Raw genomic sequence first — 23,865 nt, forward strand, 5'->3', positions numbered from 1 at the left:
GTGATAAATATTGTAAATAATATTTTCATAAAAATTAATTTAATTGTTATAATATCAAATTGAAATCTTGGCACGGTTTCCCCGATTATATTAATTTAAAGCTGAGAATTACCCACTATTTTAATTCTCTTAGATCCTGGAGTGCATTTCATTAGAGGATTTTATTTCACACATTAATCACAAACTAATTTTAAAAATATATAATTTATTGTGACAATAATAATATGTAACATGCGTGACAATAATCAGTGAATATTTAGGTATAACATAAGTACACAACATGGCAGCGATTTAACACAAATTATAGACCGCTAAATAGCAAGTTATATCGACATGTATGCAGTTTTCAACAAGATTTACTACCCGACCAAAGATGGCGGCGACCACGCGGCTTGCCGGCAGCCAGGACAAGCAGGGATATGCGGCCAGGCTAGAGAGCATCTTTCAAAATTTTTGGCAGAAACTACAGGACCGGATGCTCCATCCAGCCCAGACCTGCTCGGCTGCCGAACTACCATGGAAGCGACTGCCGGACTCAAGACACATACGCCCGGAGCCCGCACAACAACAAGCTCCAATATGGCGGCAAAACAAATCACACCTGCACAGACAAGCAAGAATGAGGGACACAAGGCGTACCCGCCCACGGCCTGCCTCACGACCGCAAGCCACAGTAACAGGCACCGTCTGTAGGACCCTGGCTAGGCCCAGTGACCTGCCTCCGGACCCAAAGCTTTCCCCACAGCGGCAGGAGTGCGGCACCCGTGAGCTAAGACGGACCACCCAGAACCTCTATCACCTCACTGAGGAGAACATCGTTGTAGCGAAAGCCACTTCGCCACTGTGTTTTGGAGGGGGCTGCTTGCCCGCCTCTTACCCTGTGATTACGGTCCCTGGGCGATTTGGCCCTTTATGCACGGTATTTGGGCATACTGTGGGTTATTGGGCTGCCCCAGGATTATGGGCCCTCTCATCAGCCCATACGAAACTTAAACCCCATGGCGTTTGAACTGTGTTTGTGGCATCTGAGCGCTGTCTGGATATGTTGAGCGCTCAGATCGAAGCCATCTGGGGATGGGTTGAATGTGGGGGTTCTGTTTAGTATAACAGGAGTTATGTATTTTTAGGTCTTTTGGTGGTTGCTGGTAACATGTGCTTAATGGAGGCTGTGTTTGTCCCTGGATATAATTAAATCAGCTTCTCCATTGTCTCCAGGATAGAGGATTCTGGGGAACTAGTTTGAGCTGGAAAAAACATGCTTCCAGAAGGTCAAATGCACATTTGTACTAACTTTTGAACCCCTGGTCCAATTCGTATGATTTTTGAGTTTGATGTTGTTCCCCCGAATGGATTGATTGTGAATATGTATTTTTATACGAATGTGATGTATATTTTGGGAGTTATGAATGTTGTGTAAAAACTGTATTTTCCCTACCTATGATAATTGTATTTTCCTGTGTGTACAGATAATTAGTTTACAGGTAGAGGGGAGGGCTATGTGTGGGATGTAACTATTGTGTGATTGGTTAATGTACTGTGTGTGTCCCTCCCCTTCATGGGAGCACCTAATAAAAAGGGCTGCAAGCTAGCAGCCAGAGAGTTCTATTTTTACCCTCAACTTGAGTCCTGTCTCTTATTGGGGGAATCTGCTACAAGGGATTGCTATGCTAGGCGCATATTCCCTTGCTATAATCACCGAGCTCTTGTAAGAGCTTGTTCCTGCTTCGTTCTGAAGGGAGATAGCTTCAGCCCGGGCCCGACGCCGGTAACAGCAGCCACACTGAAGGAGATGTTGAATGACCTCCAGAAAACACTGCAGGCAGATGTGGCTGCACTCCGGGCCGACCTCACAGGCATGGTTGGGCGCCTGACAACGCTGGAGATAAACTCAGACAGTCACACAGAAAATAGAGGCCCTGGAATCTGAGGTACTAGCGATGAAATTACCACACGCCACCCTGGCGCAACGCTTCGCACAGACAGAAGACGCCAGATGCCGCGCCAACCTGAAGGTGCGCGGGCTGGCGGAAGAGATCCCGAACGCAGAGCTACCACACCTTATGAGAAGGCTGGTGGGGACTCTCCTGCCACCTAAACAGGCGAAGAACATCACCTTTGAAGGTGTATTCTGGGTGCCGAAGCCACGAGGGGCAACGGCGTCGGCCACCAGAGACGTGGTGGCACGCTTCTCCAACCTTAGAGATAAAATAACAGTACAGGGTGCGTTGAGAGTGGCCATGCCACTTCCCTTTGAAAACATGCAGCTCACCTTCTATGCCGACCTCACAGGAGACACCATGCAGTGGAGGAGATCCCTACAGCCCCTCACGGCACAGCTCGGATGTTACAAATCCAATATGGAGGCATCACTCACACGATCCAGGGCATACACCAAGCAGCTGACGTAATGGAGACCCTAGGCCTCTCAGGGGACATTTTGCTGCGACCTACACCAGGGAAGACTGCGGCGCCGCAGCGCCCGAGGGACCTGGTGCAGCCGGTCCCGCCGAAATAATTGACCACTAACCTCAACACAAAGGCACTAGCCACCACCTAATGCAAAGCGCACAGACCTTGAACAATGGGAAGCCTACTGCCACCAGAATGGCCCTCCTAGCACGGTTGCTGCCGTATAAAGAACTGACGCCTATTACACGTTGTATTATTCACTCAACTGTTTTCCGTTTCTCCCTTACTTCTCTTTTTTTCTGGTTACACTAGAGCTTAGGCTCTCACTGACCGCAGAGGCTGACCATACTTACTTGACACCCTCGCAGACCGGTCGGGACTTACATATCGCGTACTCTCACACAGCCAGCAGAGAGAGTCCACAGCCATAGCGGCTCCCAACTCCCCGCCTCTGCATTATATGCAGCGGCGTAACACATAAGGCCATTAGCCTGACAACCTCTAAACCCTCACAGTAACTAAGTACGGACCTTAGGTTATGGCCTACCCGCTAACCCACACGTCAGCCCACACCACATGACAACCACAGAATAGAACGGCACCAACAAGATAGTCTCAAGAGACACATCAGACCTTAACTGTCTCCACGGCCTTCGCTCTGGAGCATCCATCCACTTACTCAAATATAACATGAAATCAGAAAGATCAGTAAATACATACATACATTTCACATTTTGATGTCCATGTTCTTTAAGATATCAAAAGGATGTTCTTGTATTTTTTTACATCCCAACAATTGCTGCAAACGTTACCTAAATTTCAATGGACATCTCCTTTCTATTCCTCCTTCTACCTATAGTCTCCTAATAATCTTTAGCTTGTATACTCACAAGTATATAGGTGCTGCAACTGCTAGACTTCAGTTCAAGGGAGGGCTCCTCTGATTTTATTTGTATTTAGAAAAATAAAATAAAAAATAATAATAATCTATTGGTTTGTGTACACTGTACTGTTTTGTATTCCCATTGTACACCACTTTGAAATATATTGGCACTTTTAAACTGACAATATAATTTTGTTGTATTTCTACGCATTTTCACTCTTTCCAGGTATCCTGCAACCCCAAACTTTTAGCTTTTAATTCGATTGAAGGATGTGTGATTGCTGCACATAAGTCAGTGTCTCTCCTTGACAGCATTTGTCAGTCATTGCGGCTACAGTTACAGTTTGGTGAGTGTGAAGTATTGACAGTTGGACTTATCACTATATTTTACAATTTTTAACTTTTTGTTATTTATCTATCACCTATACAATGGAGGCCCAGTTACTATAGTATTTCCGTTGCTATAGATGTTTTTCTTTTCTCCCCTTTTACCATTAGACCTAGGTTCGTCTTATTATTTTCGCGTGTGCTGTGTATTTCTTTAAGTATATCAAGAATGTGGGGATATTTATGGGATGATAATAGTAAACAGTTGAGAATTGCCCACTATTTCAATTCTCTCAGATCTCAGAAATCGTTATCATGTAAATAAAATCACAATTTGTTATAAAAATAGATACAATTTATTGTGACAAATTAAATAATAATAATATGTAACATGCGTGATAATAATCAATGAATATTTAGTATAACATGAATATGCAATACACATTCCTATGGTTGACACAGTCACTTGTCAAGACAAGATTTATGATGGGCTTCACAGAGAGAAAATCTTTCGCACAGCACAGCGAAAGGCCATAAAACTTTGGCTAGCAGTTAACTAATAACCCTTTCAATGCTGGTTAGATTTTCCTAGGCCTAAAATACCTATTCTCATGTAATTTTAAATAACATAACATTTAAACCAGCTTATTAGTCATTTCCTGGAACCATCCAATAAGAGAAATCTACCAAATTCTATAAGCTGAATTTTAACTTGTCTAAAAAGGTATCTTATCTTACATTAACGCAAATCAATACACCTGGATAAATACCATGATATGCTAACATGTGATGAAATCACAATAATATATAATTATTCTTAATTCCACCTGCAGAATGGAATGCTTATAACTATATATTCTTTAGATTAACTAAGATTTCTAAATATCGAAATCTGACCGTGATTTATCCAGTCATATATCATGCTATCAGATTTTTTTTAATTAAATTATATTAATTAAATGAAACCAGCATATTTACCAGTTAAAGAGATGTTCTCAGGTAGCTAAGTGTCAAGGAATGTTTGTCATAGGTCTCTTTCTCGCTCTGACTCACTTGCTTCTTACTTCTGTTTTTTCTCCTGCTTCTTGCTTACTCCTTTGTTTACTCCTTTTCTTCTCTTAGCCTGTGATCCTCATTTTTAAAGGGCCAGACTTTCTGTTCGTCATTACTTGATAAGCCAATAGGAAATTGATGGTGGGTATAGCAATTTAGGTATTTGGTCCATAGAGGGCAGTATTGCGTAACTAAACTTTCCTATCCACGAAACAGTTAACTTTTCCTGATGACAATTTTGACGTAATTTGGCTTATCTATATGGCTGCCATAACTTAAGGTTACTTTATTTGGGTTTTCTTCAGACAGTGTGTCTCCAATTCCTGCTGTAATTTCTAAAATTGACAGTTTAAATTTTCAACTTTTACTTACAATGAGACCTTGTGAAATTTAGAAAGTAAAATTAATTACTGGTGTCTGGCTTTCTTGTGTGAAGCTAACGTTAAGAAGAATATTCCATCCCCTTCTCTGTTAGACTCATTGTATCACTTGGTTTGTTTATACAAAGCATTCCTTAGCTCAGTTAGTGTTTGGTTACAGAAAGGATAGACAGTTTGTGTCTCTTTGTTAGCTTGAAATCCAAAATGGAGTCTGCTCTGTTCTGAGTGATTCAGGCAATATACACTTTTAATTTCTATCATAGCACAAAATGTCTGCCGATATAAATATCCTGACAAGAATAAAGATTTGACTTTTTAATCTTCATCTAGGGACAGACCTCCTCTTACACTTATCTTAGTATAAAACCATTAACCCCTTAATAACGCGTCACAGAAATTTTTTGATGATCCTACCCTTAAGGACGCACGACGGAACATTTTCGTCATGCAGGATCAGTTTGGGAACTGGGAACCCCATGTATCATTTAATTCCTGGTGCTCCCCCCTCTGTCACCTGGGACCTGAATTAGTGGCCCCAGACTGACTGATGCTCTGTTTGTAGAGCTCACAGTGAGCGCTGCAAACAAGCTTTTAAATGGTGATTTAAATCTTCACTGTTACAATGTCGTGTGATCAGGGTTAAATCCCTACTCACATCAGGGAGTCCCAGGTATCACTGTAAACCTGGGGCTCCCCTCTTTCAGCTGGGACCATTTTTAGTGACCCCAGTCTTTTTGATGAGCTACATGCGCTGCTGGAAGTCAACACGCCATGTAGCTGCTTAAATAGGCATTGAAATGCCCATATCCAAAATGTGGTGTGAGCAGGACTAAATCCCTGCTCACACCAGGAAACCCAGGTATCATTAGAAACCTGGGGCTCCCGTCTGTCAGCAGGGGCCATTTCTAGTGGCCCCAGACTGACAAGTCAGCTGCATGCAGAGCTCAAAGTGAGTTTGGCATGCAGCTCTTATGAGAGCCTATGCCCCAATGCTATTCTGATTAGTGCTGGGCTTTTTTTTTAGTTGCCCAGCACAGATCTCAATGCATTGGCGTAATATCTTTAATGTAAGAGATAAGAGGCTGCAATACTAAAAAAAGCCAGTAGATTGCAGCAACGTACCACTGTCTTTTTTTAGTTTAAAATCCCTTTACTAATATCAGTGATATTAGCAAAGGGAAACCTTTTGGAATTGGTATTAAACAAACCCGTGTTTCTGGCAGTATAGGATCCTGGAGTGCCCCCCTCCCTCCTGCCCCCCCTCCCGTGGGGCTGAAGGGGTTAAAAACCCTTCAGCCACCTACCTGAATCCAGCGCCGATGTCCTTCGGCACTGGGTCAGGCTCAATCCCCCGCCGACATTAGCCGGCGAGGGAGACATAATGCGCATGCGCTGCAATGGCCGCACGTGCATTAGACCTCCTCATAGGAAAGCATTATTCAATGCTTTCATATAGGGAAAATCTGAAGCTCGAGGTCCATGAGGACCTCCAGCATCAGATACAGGACCAAAAGTCCGTTTGGATTCCGGAAGCCCTCTAGTGGCTGTCTGTTAGACAGCCATAGAGGGCAGACTTAGAGCTGCAATGTTTTTTACATTGCAGCACTAAGTGCAAAAGGGACAGTGCGCCCAGGCCACTTCAATGAGCTTATCTGGTCTGGCTGCCTACAGTGTCTCTTTAAGGATTGAAATTATGATTATTAGTATTCATTTTAATTAGTTTATGTTTTAAGATTAGGTTTATAATTCATTTAAGTATTTGGATTATGTTTCAGATAAGGATTAGGGTCAGCATTAGAATCAATTTGCTGAATATTGAACATCAGCAGGGAGAATCATTCTAACACTATTGCTAAAGTTAGGATTGAGATTAGGATTAAGGTTATAATAAGTGTATGGGTTGGGATTGTGGTGAGGTTTATGATTAGATTCAGGGTTAGATTTGGAATTAGGATTCGGTTTAGATTAATATCAAAATCGCTACTTTCCAAAGATATACACATGGGGTATATTTGTACTCAGGAGATGTTGCTGAGTATAGCTTAGATAACTTTATGACAGTGGGACACACAAGCTTTAACAAATAAGCATCAAAAATACTATGTGTATTTAAAAATAAAAATGAATACCACAAACTTTTTTTTTAAAATGGTAACAAAATGTCACTTTACTAAAGCTCATAATATTTTATGTGAGAGCCCCCATGGTGCCCACTTTTGCATATGGTATGCATTGTTGGCGTAATTTAAATACATGAGCTACTAAAATGCACCATTGACCATTGATGTTATATTTGCCAAGAAGGAAAAAAAAAAACAAGAAAAAAAACAAAACCTGTACTGGGCACCCTCAGGGCACTCTAGTGCCAGGAAAGCGAGCGTTTTCCTGGCACTAGAGTGGTCCTTTAAGACTATAGAATTTCTTGTAGTGTAGATATCCCTATCCCATTACATCCATACATGAAGGGGGGGGGTCTTACACTTTTATATTGAAGCTATTTCTTTTGCTGCTGTTAAAATTTGAAATTTTGTTGCTTTATATCTGACACTGAAACTTTTTTTTTTTCCCCCCCCATTTTTCTTTTTCTTCTAGAAACTGAAGTAGATGTTGTTGGCCTGTGTTGTGAAGGACGGTTTCTTTTAGTTGGAGAGAGAAATGGCAATGTTCATCTTATCCATGTACACTCTAGACAGATATTGATGACTAAGGTAAACCTAAATCCACTTACATTGTGTTTATAGACACATTGGGTTCCATTAGAAAAGGCGCTCAGCTAGACTTTAGCAGTATCATCGTTCTTTAAAAGGAAATACTAAGTATCATAATCACTACAGCTCATTGTAGCAGTTATGGTGCCATGAGTACCCTGGCGTTGTCCCACTCCTAAGAGTCAACTGTATTAAAACAGTCTGACAATTGCCTCAGTACTGTAACTCCCACTAATTTCGGCAGCTTTGGAAGCTGTATGTCCCAGGAATGTTCTAACAAATCTTAACTCCTTGTACACTAACTCTAGCCAAAAGAATGTTGTTGATAACTGAGAAGCATGCATTAAGAATGACCAATACCACCCTGGATTTCTGGATACCTTTTATAAATTAATCGTTCTTCACTATTATGTTTTTTTGTCAATCTTTATTTTATTTGTACAATAGGTTACAAACAACCTTGCCTTCCCCCAACAACAGAACAAGTGTTTCAACACCGAACATATAGTGACATTGTAAGGCATTGAGGTCTTGCACTTTTGTAGAAATATATTAAAAAAACAACAAGTTATTCAAATGCTTGATAATGACAGGCTAAGTATACATGTCTGCAACATTAGGTTCAAACCAATCGTTCGTCAGCAACTATGTATCATTCTAAGAAAATGCTTAGGCTAGCTATACATATCTAACTGCTGAGCTAATCTGACACTTACATTAAGAAGAGCTGCAAGACAAGGTGAGTAGTGGTTATGCAAATTTAGTAATCATGTTATGTCCGTGTGAGATTGGCTGGTCTGGAGGGAAGTCAAGCTATACTAACTGACCGTACTAGCTGAGACAAGTATGATATAAAGGCCTCTTCTGCCTCCTCTTTCGGGTCTATAAGCATTGGTCCTATAGGAGCTCCTGTTTCCCGGTGATCTGCCTCCCATAAAGAATTGATGGCTGTTGCTGCAGGCCAGGTTGTTTCTTCAAGGGCCCATCCAACCACTCAAGAGAGGGGTAATCAGTAGTGGCTTTGGTAGCCTCCACACTTTGAGCTTTCCCTAAGACGGGGGGTGCCACCGGTTCAGCACGTTGCCGAAACCGCTCCCAGAAGGCCTCACAGATGCTCCGTCGCCATTTTGGGTACCGATAATGAACCTTGTCAGATTTATGGTGTGCACAGGACACAGTAGTTCCGTGGCTTAGAGTGCCAGGATATCCCTCACTGGCGGAGCGGGGGGAGGCAGGAGAGGGACAGGGTATTTCACCAGAGCGTTCTATGGTAAATTGTGGGTAGAGGGATCGGCCTCCTCCTTCACTCCTGTGTTGCTGGTAGGCCACAACTAGGCCGCAGGCTTGCCTAAGTGGGATGTTGACCGGCGAAAGTGGTGCCAAAAGCAAAGGGTAGTAGCCCCAGGATTACAGTGAATCAGCAGGGTCATCAGGAATCCGTCTTTTAAGCTGACTTATTGCTACAAAATCTAAGTTGACCACTTGCCCTGCCCCCACAGTTCTTTTTTTTTTTTTTTTTTTTTTTTTTAATGCAGTGTAAATAGCGTGTAGTGTTTGACTGTAAAATATTTAATTTTTAACATAACTTCATTTGTTTCTTTCAATAGAGATTGGTTCAGAGTGATCCAAAATCTGATGTTCAAACATACCAAAAGTTGCTGATTGAGAAGGAGAATTCAAATGAAGGTTAGTGACCTGAAATCCATCAAAAGTGCATGCAATGATTTTCAAAAAATGCCTTTTGTATATGTATGTGTAAATATATATATATATATATATATATATATATATATATATATATATATATATATATATATATATATATATATATATATATTTATAATTATTGTATTTTTTTTTCAAATTGATGGAGGGTGGGTACTTTGTAAACTGATTCTGTTTTGGACTTCATAGCTACCATATTATACTGAGTGTGTGCCAAAACATCCAAATTACCTATCATTGTTTTCACCATTTTACAAATGGGTTATGTATTATAAACATTTAACGCTCTTTACACTTTTCACTTTGAATACAAAGTCACACTTTGTTGTGTGGGGCATAGATTTCATTAGTTTTTATTTGACTAAAAAACTAGACTCAAACATGAGATACACAATAGGCCACTTTCATTATGTTTTGTGCTTAAATTTAAAGCTATGCTCCTAGATTCCTTTTATATTTGCAGTGTTTCTACTAAGCACAATTACAACTGGGTGTTTTATATTGAAATAATAAAATAAAAGGACACTGAAGTCACCCAGACCACTTCACCTCAATTAAGTAATCTGGGTGCAGTGGTCCTGTGTGTTTAACCATTTAAGGTAAAACATTGCTGTTTTGCAGAAATACAATGTTTACCTTGAAGTGTTAAACACTCCTCTAGTGGCTGTCACAATGACAGCCACTCTTGTCATGTGATCCGGCTGCTCAAAGAAAAGCATTGAATACATTGCTTTCTTTGAAGGATGCTTGGATGCACACACAGAGCTTCCTGCGCATGTGCATCAAGTCCGAGTACTCCTTAATCAGGAGTCTTGGATTGGACCATAACTGGAGGAGGCCATACCTCTTTAATGACATCGCACAAGGCGAAGTGTTGAATTAAACACTTTATTTTCTAAAAATATTTTGAAAAAGACGGTGGACCAGTATCTAACTAGGAGCACTATAGCATTAGGTGTACATGTTTGTTTAACTTCTTAATTGTTATGCATTATTTGTCCTCAAAGACCTTACTGCGCACACAAGATATTGTTCTGTGAGCCAAGTCAAACATGTACATTTACAGTGTAAAATAATTAAGCAATAAAGACTGCATTTTTCCACCAACCAAACAAACTACAAAAATATATCCCACTGATTGTAGTTGTACCCAGAGACTGTAGGTAAATCTATGTATGTGTTGATCTATTCTAAGGTATTTGGTTGTGCAATTCTGAGTCATTTTCGGGATTCCATTTACCATTGGGCTCACATGTCATTTTTATTATTGCTTATATCAATTCAATACTTCAAATAACACAATTTTGTATTTGCTTCTTGATTTCCATTACCCACTGACCTGTTGTTTTTTTTTTATGCCATAGGTGTCTATCACATATTTGTGCTGACAAATGGAGGGCTGTACTGCATTATGTATTTTCATCTTGAAAAGATTAACAATGGTATATACATTTCATTTACAATACTTTGTAGTTCTTATTTTTAAAACAAAGCCTTTTGTAAAGAAAGTTAAGTATTTATCATTGTTGATGTATTCATCAAGTTGGCACTGATGTTAATATGTTCTGATGGAGCGCATGCAGATGTTTTGTCTCACATTTGGCTTTCGAAATTTGCTTCTGGCTATCATTGAGTCTTTCTCCATCAAAATATGGTAAGTACAGAACTTCTGGTTTCTAGGCTCAGACTTTTTCATCCATCGAATACATATCAATGAATAAGCATTACATATTTCCAAGCATGCAGATTCAAGATAGGACTTTTGCATAGCTACTTGTGATCACCATAGTTGTATTATTTACCACTTTGTTGAAATAATAAGACTAGAGGGGTACAGAAAAATATATAGTGAAATGCTGATACAATTAATATGTGTATTCTCTATAAAATCATGTTTGTCATAAGAGCATTTTAATGTTAGTCTGATTTTTACAAGCACCATGCAAGTGACGATACAGAGTGTGTGTGTGTGTGTGTGTGTGTGTGTATATATGTATTTTTTTTTATTTTTCATAATTATTCCATGGTATCACTAAACAAAATCTCTTTCTTATGCAGCAATTGAGAATATGGACATCAGTGCAGCAAACGAGGTGATTAGTGTTTTGTTTTTAAATACTTAATTTTTTTCGGGCAAGCATAAACATAGCGGTACATGTGAGTATAAAAAAAATCAATCAACAGGTATACACTTTGTCATGGATTAAATCACAATTAAAGGGAAGTTCCAATTTTTAGTTTTAGATAAACATAAGTCCGACTTATCAGTATCATAGCGTAATCCTAGTATGGGACAGAGGTTGCTTGTTGTAAGCTTGGAGCACCCCTTCGAATAACTATGGGGAGTGTGCCATGTAACATCTGGATCTAAGGTGCGGGTGGTGTGTGTGTGTGTGTGTGTGTGTGTGTGTGTGTGGGTTGAGAGGGAGGTGGAGTATCAACTTGGCTAGGGGTTTGGTTATCCGCTTACGGAACCAGGCGCACTCGTGAGTACAAGTGTACTTGAAAATAAAATACAAAAAAAAAACAAAAAACTATAGAGGGTTTGTCTCTGCAAACGGTTGTTTGTGAACTAAACACGTTATCAACATTTAATCAAACATATGCAAGTATAGCTACAACTGGTAGCTCAAGTGTCAATTGCCTTCAGTTCACATGGGTAAGTCCGGTGCACTCCGCCCCAGGTCCCTGGATACAAAGGCGTAAATACTGCTGACATTACATGTGGGGGCGGTGTCTGTAAGTATCGCCTCCACTGGTATGCCCAGGGCTCTGAGGAAGGTCTGGGCCTCTGAAAGTTGTGCCAAAAGGTGCGTATCGCCATCTTTTTCGGCCAGTAAGAGGTGTGGGCCCCATTTGTAGAAAACTGAACAGCCTCCTCCAGGTCATAGTAAGTCTGAAGAAGTCTCTGAATAGTGTCAGGTGTGACCCCTCAAAAAGTATTGTAGGGAACCCCCTTGCGGCTCCCATGATGACCCGGACAAATCAGAGTCCCGGACAAATTTAGGTAATCCATCCCGTGGGGTGTCTTTGGGTGCTTTAGTGGTTCTTGGCAATCAAAAACAGTCTACTCCGATTTGCGTCACCTGTTTCGGTACTATTAACGTGGCTATGAGCCTTCTGCATTAATGGGGCAGTTCAGTGTTGGTGACTGATTCCGGCACCCCTCTAATCTTCATGTTGCATGCTTTGGCTCTGTCCTCCATGCTTGCAAGTTGGTCTGTCAGGGAGCTGCATTGTTTCTGTAGCGAGCTGTTTCAGTGGCTGTTTGTGCCACCCCTGCCCCCTTGATATTTTCTTCGACTGTCGCGACTCTTCCCTGACTAGCGCCATATCCGCCTGGAACATGGCTTGGATGTCTTTCACCAGTGACTTGATGTCTGCTTTTGTAGTGGCTGGATTGTCTCCCGTTTTCTCGGCTGTTTTGAACTTTAATTGTTTTGTTATGGTTATGAAGCATTGGGGCAAAAGTTATCCTCAGAGTCAAGTTCTGAGGAATGATAAGGTGGTAAATGATTTTAATCAAAAGGTGGTGAGGTCATCTAAGAATGACTGGCTATTTGGGGGTTCATAAAGTTAAATATTTTGAAAGGTTAAAGTTTGTGGTTATGTTTTTATTAAATTATGTTTATTAGCCCTGTTTTATTGTTGAAACTACCGAACACCCTCGTGGCTTATTATCTACAAAGGGAACCGTCCATTGAGCGCTCTCTCTGGGTGGCCGCCGTTCGTATAGTCAAACGCCACGTGGAAGAGAAAACGGCGGCCATCTTTTTTGCACGAAAGGAGGCAGTGGGACTTGGTTGTCGAGTGTCTGGGATTAAAATCGGACACTTGACTTCCCAAACACTGCTGAAACCATACGAACGCCTGCTTCCTTTTGTGGACATGCTAGGAGAGCGCCGTTTGGTTCCCATGAACAAGGGGAACAATCGCTGCTATCAGCCAGGAGGCTCTGTTCGTGATTTTATTCGTTTTTGTGACTTTATCGAAATTGACGGACCGCACATACTAAATTCATGGATCTGTTTTGGACTGGAGCCTCGTGTGCGGTCGTTGAACTAAGACTTCCATACATTTCGAAAACCCCTGAACTGATCTGGGTGAAATTTGAATATGTTGGTCACCCAGATCGGGGCTATCGGGTGATCTGTGGGGCATTTGTGGGGATACCATGTATTTTAAGGGGTGTTTCAAATTTTGGGGAAAATGTGTTCCCTCTGGCTGGAGATTATTGGGTTATCCATTAGCTTACCTAATTATCTCACAGGCAGAGAGGAGGAGATTGTATGTTTGCAATGGGAGTGTTTAACTGTAACAAAGTAATATTATTGGTTGTCACTTTTGTGTCCTGGTGTCCAACAAGGTCCAGGTGGCAGGTCCCCTTGCATAAAAGCCAGTGTGGCATCAATAAAACATTATTCCTGTTGTACCCTTCATGAAGTCTAGGCTCATGTTTGGGTAACTCTTTATTGGCTGGGGAGATTCGTCTTGGAAGCTGCATTCGTCTGATCTATTCATCTCTACCCCCCAAGCTGCAGCTTTAATCACTAAGGCTCAGCAATTGGGAAAGAATAGGCGAACAAGGTACCATAACTACTGACGTTCATAACAAGCCCCTAAAGGTTTGAATAAACACCATGACCAAGCCCACTAAAAAGTAAATAAACATAATGTATTGTGTGCTCTCATTTTATTTGTACAAATATTGCCTACCATACATATGCGTTGACAGAGCCTATATAAGGTACATTTTTGTATTTAATAATGTAACCTGAGTAGACACAGTAATTTGTGCTTCTGGTTTTATTTGTCACCCTTAGGCAGGAAGCCGTCAGCAAACTTTAAAATGAGTTGTACATTGTGCAGTAATGTGTTTTTTTTTATTTTTTTATTTCACAGCTGGAGGGGAAAATTAAGATCTGTTTTATCTCTACGGAGGAGTATCACACAAGTGGTTGTATGAATTTGATGATTGGAGATCTGACGAGTGACATCCATCTAATTATAGGGGTAAAATATTCAACAAATGCTATGTTTTCACATGGAAATTGTTTCCAGATAGACCGAACAAATAAAAACAATACTTGAAAATCCAATTTCCTTAATTGCCCCATTTAAAAAAAAAAAAAAAAAAAAAAAAAGTTCTCTTACTATTATTTTTCATTGTTCGTTTTTTTGTTTTCCCTGTGTTTTACTAACCAAGTGGTCTTAATATTCACCAATTTGATTTTTTTTTCATTTTAATGTTTTCCCTCTCATCCACTCACTGCAAACTCCTGTAATCAGCAGCTCTTTCCGACTCACATCTCAACCTTTTCATTTTTTCCCCCTACCCTTTGATTTGCCTTTTATTTATTTCAATAAAGGTCATACAATCAAAAGGTAATTATATTTATAAAATATCTTCCTAGAAAGGTTATATAGAGATAATATAATAAATGCAATGTTCTTAGTTCAGCAAGAACTCTTTGAGCTACATATTGCATCCCCCTTGAGAATTTGTAATTAATAAACTTGTGTCCGTATGCACTTACATAGTGTTCCAACAAAAAAAAAATCATTACCTATACTATAAAATAGATATGTGTGTGTCTTTAGACTAAATGGTAATTTATTTATTTGTGTGTCTTTAGACTGAGGATGTATTACACTTAAATGTTTGTGGTACAACAGTGGTAACTTTTCTAGTGTATGTTTTCATCCTAGGGTAAAGGTGACTATGTACTCTCCAAATGGAAAATGGATCCTGTAAAAAAACATTTAGCTGTTCAAAGTCTTATTGATTCAAGTATGATAAAAGGTAAGAATGAAATGCACGCTTGCAATAATACTTTTTTTCATCTGCACCACCATTTTAATCTTTTCAAGCTGTTTCCTATGTTTGCATTTGGTGGCGTTGAGAGAAATGAGAAATAAGAGACTAGAATAGGAAACGACATAGAAACTGAACTAATGGCAAAATACTGAGCTGTAGGATCAGCGTCTGTTGGCAAAATAATTTAAAACCAAGGAAATACACTGGTGCACACCCCATAAGCAGGCAATATGAGTCAGCGGGGAATGCTTTTGCAGATATTATTGTGTGGTTTCTGTTTTAATGTATGTGTTTTGATAATTCTTAAACTTGTCTTATGCTATACACTGTATTTTATAGCTTTTTGTATTATTATTATTATTATAGGTGCAAGAAAATTTCAGGTGCTGGACAATCTGCTCTTTGTTTTGGATGTGGATGTAAGTTGTACGTTTTTTTTTTTTCCTTTCTGAGTGTTTGTAGTCAATAAACTGCATGTTTTACATAGGAACTATTTCATTTTATGATGCTTAATGTGGAATTTGTATATAATTGTACTTATTTCTTGCAAAACAAGAGCTATCGGAAAAGTTAATACCACAGTTAGTCTGATACATGGGCATGAGTTAAAAATGTATTCCATGCCTAAGCTCAGAAACTAGTTACCCCAGTTATTATTGTCTGCATTTTCTGGTGGTCAGCAAGAACTGCAGTCAGATGACCCAAAAGATATACAGCAAATGCCAAAGAAAAAAAATAAATGCTTCAAAACATTATTATTATTATTATTATTATTATAAGAGCACACAAAACCCACAATAAAGCAACAGAATCACTGAATGTGTTAATGTCCCCTTGGCAGTTAGCTGTGAGTGCCTACTCTGTGCAACGACATGAGACACATAAAGTGATTTTGCTGTTGCCACTTGCTTCACTTTGAAACCATCCAAAAGATCAGGGTGCAACCCACTCAATGATCCAATGCTCCCACAATGTTAGATCTCCAATTTTGTTTGTGGAACTGCTAGTTCCTTCCAAGCTGTAAGGCAACACTGAGTGAAAATATCTTTGGTCTATATGCAAAAATACATCAGTGGGTAATATGTGGGATACTTAATGCTGATTATGGCAACAATTTAAAATTCAATTTGGAAATTGGTGCCTTCTGGAAAGAGGAGAAAGCCAACAATCAGTGTATCTTTCTCCTGTTATGTGGGAGTCTGAGGCCAAATGCTCAAATTGTCTTATATGTATTTTGCCCAACTATCTATACACATTTATTTTTTGGCTTTATTCCATGATTTGTGATAGACTTGTCACCACTCAGGTGCTTTATAATGCTCTTTACTCTGTTGAAATGTATGGGATTTTAATAGTGATGGTTAAATGTTGTACTCCTGACTTACATTGTAATATATTTTGTAGGATATTCTGAGTGTATGGGATGTTTACACTCTAGTTTTGGTGTGGGATTGGCCATCTTGTTGCATATCTGATTTTCTTCTTACAACCGAAGGAGATTCATCATCTTCAGTTACACGGTATATGTTCACGAAATAGTTACTTTTAAAAATGAAATGTATATAGTTTTGGAAAGGATTAATAGAATAACATGCTGTGAAGATAACATTGTCTAGAAACGTGTTTCTCTTTAATATACATTGTTATATTTCATACTTCTAAAAGCTATGAAACAAACTAAAAAAAAAAATATTATTTTTGCAAGTGCACAATAATTAATGAATTGCTGAGGAACATTTAAAACCCATAATCCTAGTGTGGAATGAGCTACACGTACACCATAAAAGCACAAATCTAAAACTATATACCAAGTCAGAACAAGACTAAACCTTATCATGCAAAACTTAATCTAGTCTAGTCTGGAAAGGCACAGATAAGAGAGGATATTAATGGACCTTTGCATTGGATGGGTTTAACATGTCTAAATAAAGAAAGCTGTCAAAATAGTCCGAGGTTTGGGATAACAGCGGTATGTGTAGTCCGAAAACAAACCAAATTCAAACACCAGGAGAAACAGACAAAACAAGCTCTTTATCTGATTTAAATTAGAAACCATGACACCGCATGGTACTGTCTATAGGTTGTAGGAAAAACCTATTTTGCAGCATCATAATTGTGATAAATGAATGTGCACATACAACATCGCAAGTATGATGCAAGAGTTACAAATGCCATCAATGACAAAGGTGTTGTGTCCACTGTCAAGAATTGACGCCAGATCTTATGATGTAGTCAAGCTGTGCAATGCTTTTCTGGACAACCTAGATCTAGCATGGGACAGTAGAACAGGCCTCCAAATTTGCAACTATTGCACAGAGTCCAAGACTGCTGGAAGGCATGCTATACATCATTACTTGGAGCACAGTGCTGACATTTGACAAAAAACTCTTTAATGTCTCCCTCACAGTACTGTGTTAATGGACCTAGTAACAGAAAGCCAAGAAATTTGATGACAAAACCCCACTGCCATATATCAATAATCCTTTTCACAATAAAAGAACAGGCACAAATATCCACTGTGTCCTAATTTCCTTTAATGCTCAGTCAGACTAAAGGAAAACATACTGTATATACTCGAATATAAGACGAGTTTTTCGGCACTTTTTTTTGGCTGAAAACCGCCCACTCGTCTTATACTCGAGTTAATGTCTGTATTATGGCAACTTACATTGCCATAATACAGACCAGGACCGCCGGGCTCATTACAAGCCCGGCGGTCCTGTTGGGGGCTGCCAGGAAGCTGTTACTTACCTTTCCTGCAGCTCCTGTCAGCTCCTTTCTCCTGCGTTCCGGTCAGCTCCAGTGTAAGTCTCGCGAGACCGCGGCGTCAGAGCGCTCTGCGCTGTACTCAGACTGCGAGACTTACAGTGGAGCTGACAGGGGAGCTGACCGAACGCAGGAGAAGGGAGCTGACAGGAGCTGCAGGAAAGGTAAGTTACAGCTCGCTGCCAGCCCCCCTCCTACACAACCCATGCCACTGGACCACCAGGGAATGAGAGCAAGCAGGGAGGGGGGACAAAAAAAAATCTAAATAAAAATTGAAATAATAATATAATAAAATAAAAAAATTAATAATATTAAAATAAAATAAAAATATTAATAATATTTTTTTTTAAAACAAAATTTAATATTAATTTAAAAAATAATAATAAAAATGCCCACCCCCCACCAAGGTTACACATTCTGCATCACATACACACACTGCAGTCATACACTCATACACACACACTGCACTCATATACACACACACACACTGCACTCATACACACACACACACACACACACACTGCACTCATACACACACACACACACTGCACTCATACACACACACACACACCCTGCACTCATACACACACACACACACTGCACTCATACACACACACACACACACTGCACTCATACACACACACTGCACTCATACACATACATACATACACACACACACACACACACACACACACACACTGCACTCATACACATACACACACACACACTGCACTCATACACACACACTGCACTCATACACACACACTGCACTCATACACACACACTGCACTCATACACACACACTGCACTCATACACACACACTGCACTCATACATACACACACACACACACTGCACTCATACACACACAAACACACACACACACACACACACACTGCACTCATACACACACACACACACACACTGCACTCATACACACACACACACACTGCACTCATACACACACACACACACACACACTGCACTCATACACACACACACTGCACTCATACACACACACACACACTGCACTCATACACACACACACACACTGCACTCATACACACACACACACACTGCACTCATACACACACACACACTGCACTCATACACACACACACACACACACTGCACTCATACACACACACACACACTGCACTCATACACACACACACACACACACACACTGCACTCATACACACACACACACACACACACTGCACTCATACACACACACACACACACACACTGCACTCATACACACACACACTGCACTCATACACACACACACACTGCACTCATACACACACACACTGCACTCATACACACACACACACTGCACTCATACACACACACACACTGCACTCATACACATACACACACACTACACACACTGCATTCATACACATACACACACACACATTCTGCATTATATACACACACACACATTCTGCATTATATACACACACTGCATTCATTATATACACAATATAAATATTCAATTAATGTAATTTTTTGGGGATCTAATTTTATTTAGAAATTTACCAGTAGCTGCTGAATTTCCCACCCTAGTCTTATACTCGAGTCAATAAGTTTTCCCAGTTTTGGGGGGTAAAATTAGGGGTCTCAACTTATATTCGGGTCGACTTATACTCGAGTATATACGGTAATTCATAATATATGATTAAATTTCAAGTTCTTTTTAGTAAATAACTGTCAATTTCTAAATTTGTCCATTAATCATAAAATATTAACATATAAATTCAACATTTAAATAGTTGTTTTTTGGAGGGTGGAGGTGGGGGCACAATCTATTCAAAAATTGCCACTTTATCCTGAATTTGTGGGCTCGCCGTGCAACTCATATTTTGCCGAAAATGTATGCTTTTTAAAAAAAAAAAAATATATATATATATATTTTTTTAATATGGATGTGATTTATTGAAATATGTAATTTTTTTTTTTTTTTTTTTTTTGCAGACGAAAAGATACAAACCTTAAACTTATAGTACTGACATGCCTGAATAATCAACAGGTATGGTTTTATTTGTCTTTATATGCTTGTCGTAGTATAACATTTTCAGTAATGTGTTTAGTTTTAATTTTATTTTTTTCTCTAAATTGATACTTGGTATGTGTTCATGATAGAAAACTAATAAAGAAAGTAGAATGGCTATGTGTCAGCCTGTGCAAAACCTGGACTAGCTCTGTTCAAGAGCTGTTGGTAAGGTAGTAGAATTTGAACTGACGCAACCCTGCACTGTTTCATCCAACACACTGCAACAATTTTGAGCAACTTCATTCATAAAGCCCTGTCCAATAAAACCCTGCCACATGAAAGAAGAGAAGCACTAAGATTGACTGGGATATTTCAATAAAGTATCTATTTATTTATTGGAGAAATATCTGCAAACTCTAGTGATTTGCAGCAAATGCATTAAGGTCAAATGGCAATATTTTTTTTTCTTCTTTTTTTCTTTTTTTTTTTTTTAAGGAACATATCAAGCAATATAGTCATTTCTGCTAGCTGTATTATAGTGCTAGCTGTGCCCTGGCTCTGTCCCACTGTAATTTGTCACACTTGGAACAGTTTGATATCTTACCTGGGTCATACAACAAGTGGAAAAGGCTGCAGCCTCTGCTTTCAAGTTCTCCTTGCAGGATAATGCAGTTAGTGGCACTGAGCTAAGCAGAGCCTGCACTTGACAGGCAATGAGCAGGGACCTTTAACTGCATGGGCACCCAGAAGGTCCAGGTCAGTAGCTAAATAGTTCTAAAATTGTTTAAAATATTGTAGTATCCTTTACAGTGGACTGTAATAGTTATGGTGTTTGTAATGTTTGTTACATTTGTTTTATTTGAGTTTTTTTCTCTTTTGTGCTTTTATCAGTTTAATATTTTTTGTTTATCTAATTGTATTTTATTCCTTCTGGGTGCAGCAGTTTAACTTTTGTGTTTTTACTCTTTCCCCAGATGAGAAACCTAAGGGTTTATTCCTTGCCTACTATGGATCATTTGTATTCCGTTGAAGTGTCTGATATATCCATACTTGTTCAAACTGGAATTGGCATGGTATGCTTTATCTACTGTTTTATATCAACATGCATATGAAATATTAATCACTGATCCAAATAAGTGAACTTATTTATTTGTTTATATATCAAATTGTTCTGTGTGCTCTGCTGCATTGGATCATTTGATTTTAGGAGTTAAATTTGCAATATTTAAGTTTTACAAACTGATTAATTTCTTTTTTTGGTTTCTTTTTTGTCAATCTGTTTTTATTGAGGTAAATGCAATGAATTACAGTGAGTCAATATCATAAGGAGTTAAAGATAAGCAAGCATCGCTCATGGCTCATACACATACATTGGTTAGACATACCTCATATTTGTAAGTTACAGAATAAAAGTAAAGATAAAGATAAACAAGCTGGGTTTACCTGTCTTTACTGAACGGAAAACTGTAATCTAGGTATTAGGTATTAGATAAGTTGATGAAGGAGGTAAGCGTTTGGAGAAACATATCTACACTAGCATATATGTGAGTGATGCCATACAACTGAGTGGTAAGGTAAGCCAGGACCTAGTGTTCCATAGTAGTGTTCAAGTTGTTTACCTAGACAAAAAAGAGGAATACCACTGATCCTTGTTAATTGGTAGTTACTGCACTATGGTATGTGCTTTATAAAAACAAGAAACCATACCCTATAAAAATAAACATAAATATCACAACTAAAAACAAACATTAAACTTGCGGGTAGTGGGTGCTATCCGTTGAGACAAGGTCCCTTGCAACGAGCATTAATACTACCCAGGGTGTCAGGTAGGTGTTTAGACTAGACTATTCCCACATTCGGAAGGCATATGTGATAAGTGTGGTAGATTGGCAAGGTTGCAGCTTTTAGGTCACGATGATGGGCATCCATCCAGCCCCCGGCTTGTGTAAAGACCGGCATCGGTGAGCCACAGACTTGGGGACTCCCAGAGTCCAAGTCCTTCCCCCTAGGGGTGAGAGAGAACCAGGGGGTATTATGTGCAGCAGGTGGTCCTCAGTTCATCTAGTAGATGCAATGGGGTCTTGCCCCTGTTTGCCTTTGGCCCAGGTGGGTGCTAACTACTGAAGTGGATGGTGGTTGCAGAAATGGAGTGCCCGAGGCAGGCTCACTCATCGCCTAGCCCTCACCCTCATGGCCTCTCTCCTGTTGTCAAAGTGGCAACGTGGCTTGGCTTGCCTCTGAAGAAGCCCAGAATTTTTCAAAGGTTTGTTTCAGACGTTGCATGAATCTTTCAAATGGATCTTGAACTTCCCTCCTGCACTGCAAAGGTCTGAGACCACGAAGCTGAGGCCCTGTCACCATCTTGAGGGTATGTGCTGCTCACTGAGATCCCACAGGTGCAGACAGAAATCTACACGGTAGTGCACTCTGTAGATCACTGGAGATTGGGATAACCCCCCTAGTCTAAAAGTGAGGGGGAATGGGGCTACTAGATGTCAGATAATGCAGCTTTGCACATATTAGGAGATCAGCCGCCTCACCTGTCTGGTGGCTGCAGTAGGGCACTGGAGCCTCTTGGAAAAACCTGACAAGCAGGCAACCCAAAGTCTCCAGGGCATCAAGAAGGGCTTCCAGTGTAGGTAAGTTGCAAATTCTATTGCTGTGGCTAGCTGGCTGTCGAAAAGTTGGCAAAACACATAGGTATTATTAAATCTACGTACTGTAGATGGTTATGCAGCTGAATTCGCACAATTTAAAAAAAATATCCATAAGGATATTATATCTTTTAAGCAAGACGTTGAATTTTGGCAACGCCTTCAACACTTTTATTTAGCTGTTTTCTTTAAAACCAAAGCAGACAGAACTTAATTATTTAGTAACCTCCGTTAACTATGTTGAACAAGTATTAAAATCAGTTTTTCCAAGCACCATATTGCCATAGGCACTCCTTGCAGCATTCTAAAACTGAACAATTGGTATGGGTCAGACATGCATAAACCCTTAACACCATTACTGTTGTTTACAAAGTGCATTGTGTTAAATGGTTGTTTTACTTGAAATTATGACAAAGTTCAGAATTTACAAACATTAGTAAATATAGCAGAAATTACAATGTAAATATTGCAATGTTGTGCCAAAATATAACTTTAATTTATGTGTGCAAGTAACTGTCCACATTTCCGTAGAGCTGTTGTGCATTAATGTTGATTAATAGTTTATTTTTTTTTTTTACATGTATATTTGATAGGATACAATTTATCTATTGGAAGGGATACATGAGAGCCATGACAGGTATTTTTAGTTTAGTGCTTTGTTTGTTTGTTTTCTCCCAATTTTCAAGTATGGTCGTGGTTTCAATGGCTGAATGCCTGATGAATTAATTAAAATTTAGCGCTAAATATGTCCTGATTACATACTATGTCCTTTCTCCCAAAAAGGTTAAATCAGATCAAATTGCTTCTTCCATGTCCAAAAAGTATGAACTCTATAATGTAATATATTTCTGTAGTTTAGCTTAGTAGACTAGAGGTGTAAGGGTATCTTGTCTATACTGCGATTGACAAGCAACATATGGCTTTGTCCTGACTTAAACATGAACCATTTCATTGCTGAGTTAATCTTTTTCTATGTCATGAGTCTTTCTTCAACATATAATGACTATAGCTTATGTGAATGTAAAGGTGTATAATTAATAATAGCGGTACATACTCCACAACCCCAAGAGATGAAAACTCTTTAGTGCAGGGGTGCCCAAAAGGTAGATCCCCAGATGTTTTAAAGCTACAACTTTCATGATGC

The 23,865-nt window shown here is 39.4% G+C and overlaps 1 protein-coding gene across 1 annotated transcript in view; it reads left to right on the forward strand.

Moving 5' to 3' along the window:
• KNTC1 (kinetochore associated 1) overlaps positions 1 to 23,865 on the forward strand; it is a 114,585-nt gene that overhangs the window by 6,212 nt on the left and 84,508 nt on the right. Inside the window, exons 3-14 of the mRNA XM_063454289.1 lie at positions 3,519 to 3,639; positions 7,645 to 7,760; positions 9,368 to 9,446; positions 10,850 to 10,927; positions 11,544 to 11,578; positions 14,388 to 14,498; positions 15,195 to 15,288; positions 15,670 to 15,722; positions 16,708 to 16,823; positions 20,049 to 20,103; positions 21,042 to 21,140; positions 23,315 to 23,358. Coding sequence (XP_063310359.1) covers positions 3,519 to 3,639; positions 7,645 to 7,760; positions 9,368 to 9,446; positions 10,850 to 10,927; positions 11,544 to 11,578; positions 14,388 to 14,498; positions 15,195 to 15,288; positions 15,670 to 15,722; positions 16,708 to 16,823; positions 20,049 to 20,103; positions 21,042 to 21,140; positions 23,315 to 23,358 — 1,001 coding nt within the window. The remainder of the gene's footprint in view (positions 1 to 3,518; positions 3,640 to 7,644; positions 7,761 to 9,367; positions 9,447 to 10,849; positions 10,928 to 11,543; positions 11,579 to 14,387; positions 14,499 to 15,194; positions 15,289 to 15,669; positions 15,723 to 16,707; positions 16,824 to 20,048; positions 20,104 to 21,041; positions 21,141 to 23,314; positions 23,359 to 23,865) is intronic.

The sequence above is a fragment of the Pelobates fuscus genome, chromosome 5 (assembly GCF_036172605.1).
Source record: "Pelobates fuscus isolate aPelFus1 chromosome 5, aPelFus1.pri, whole genome shotgun sequence".
Lineage (NCBI taxonomy): Eukaryota > Metazoa > Chordata > Amphibia > Anura > Pelobatidae > Pelobates > Pelobates fuscus.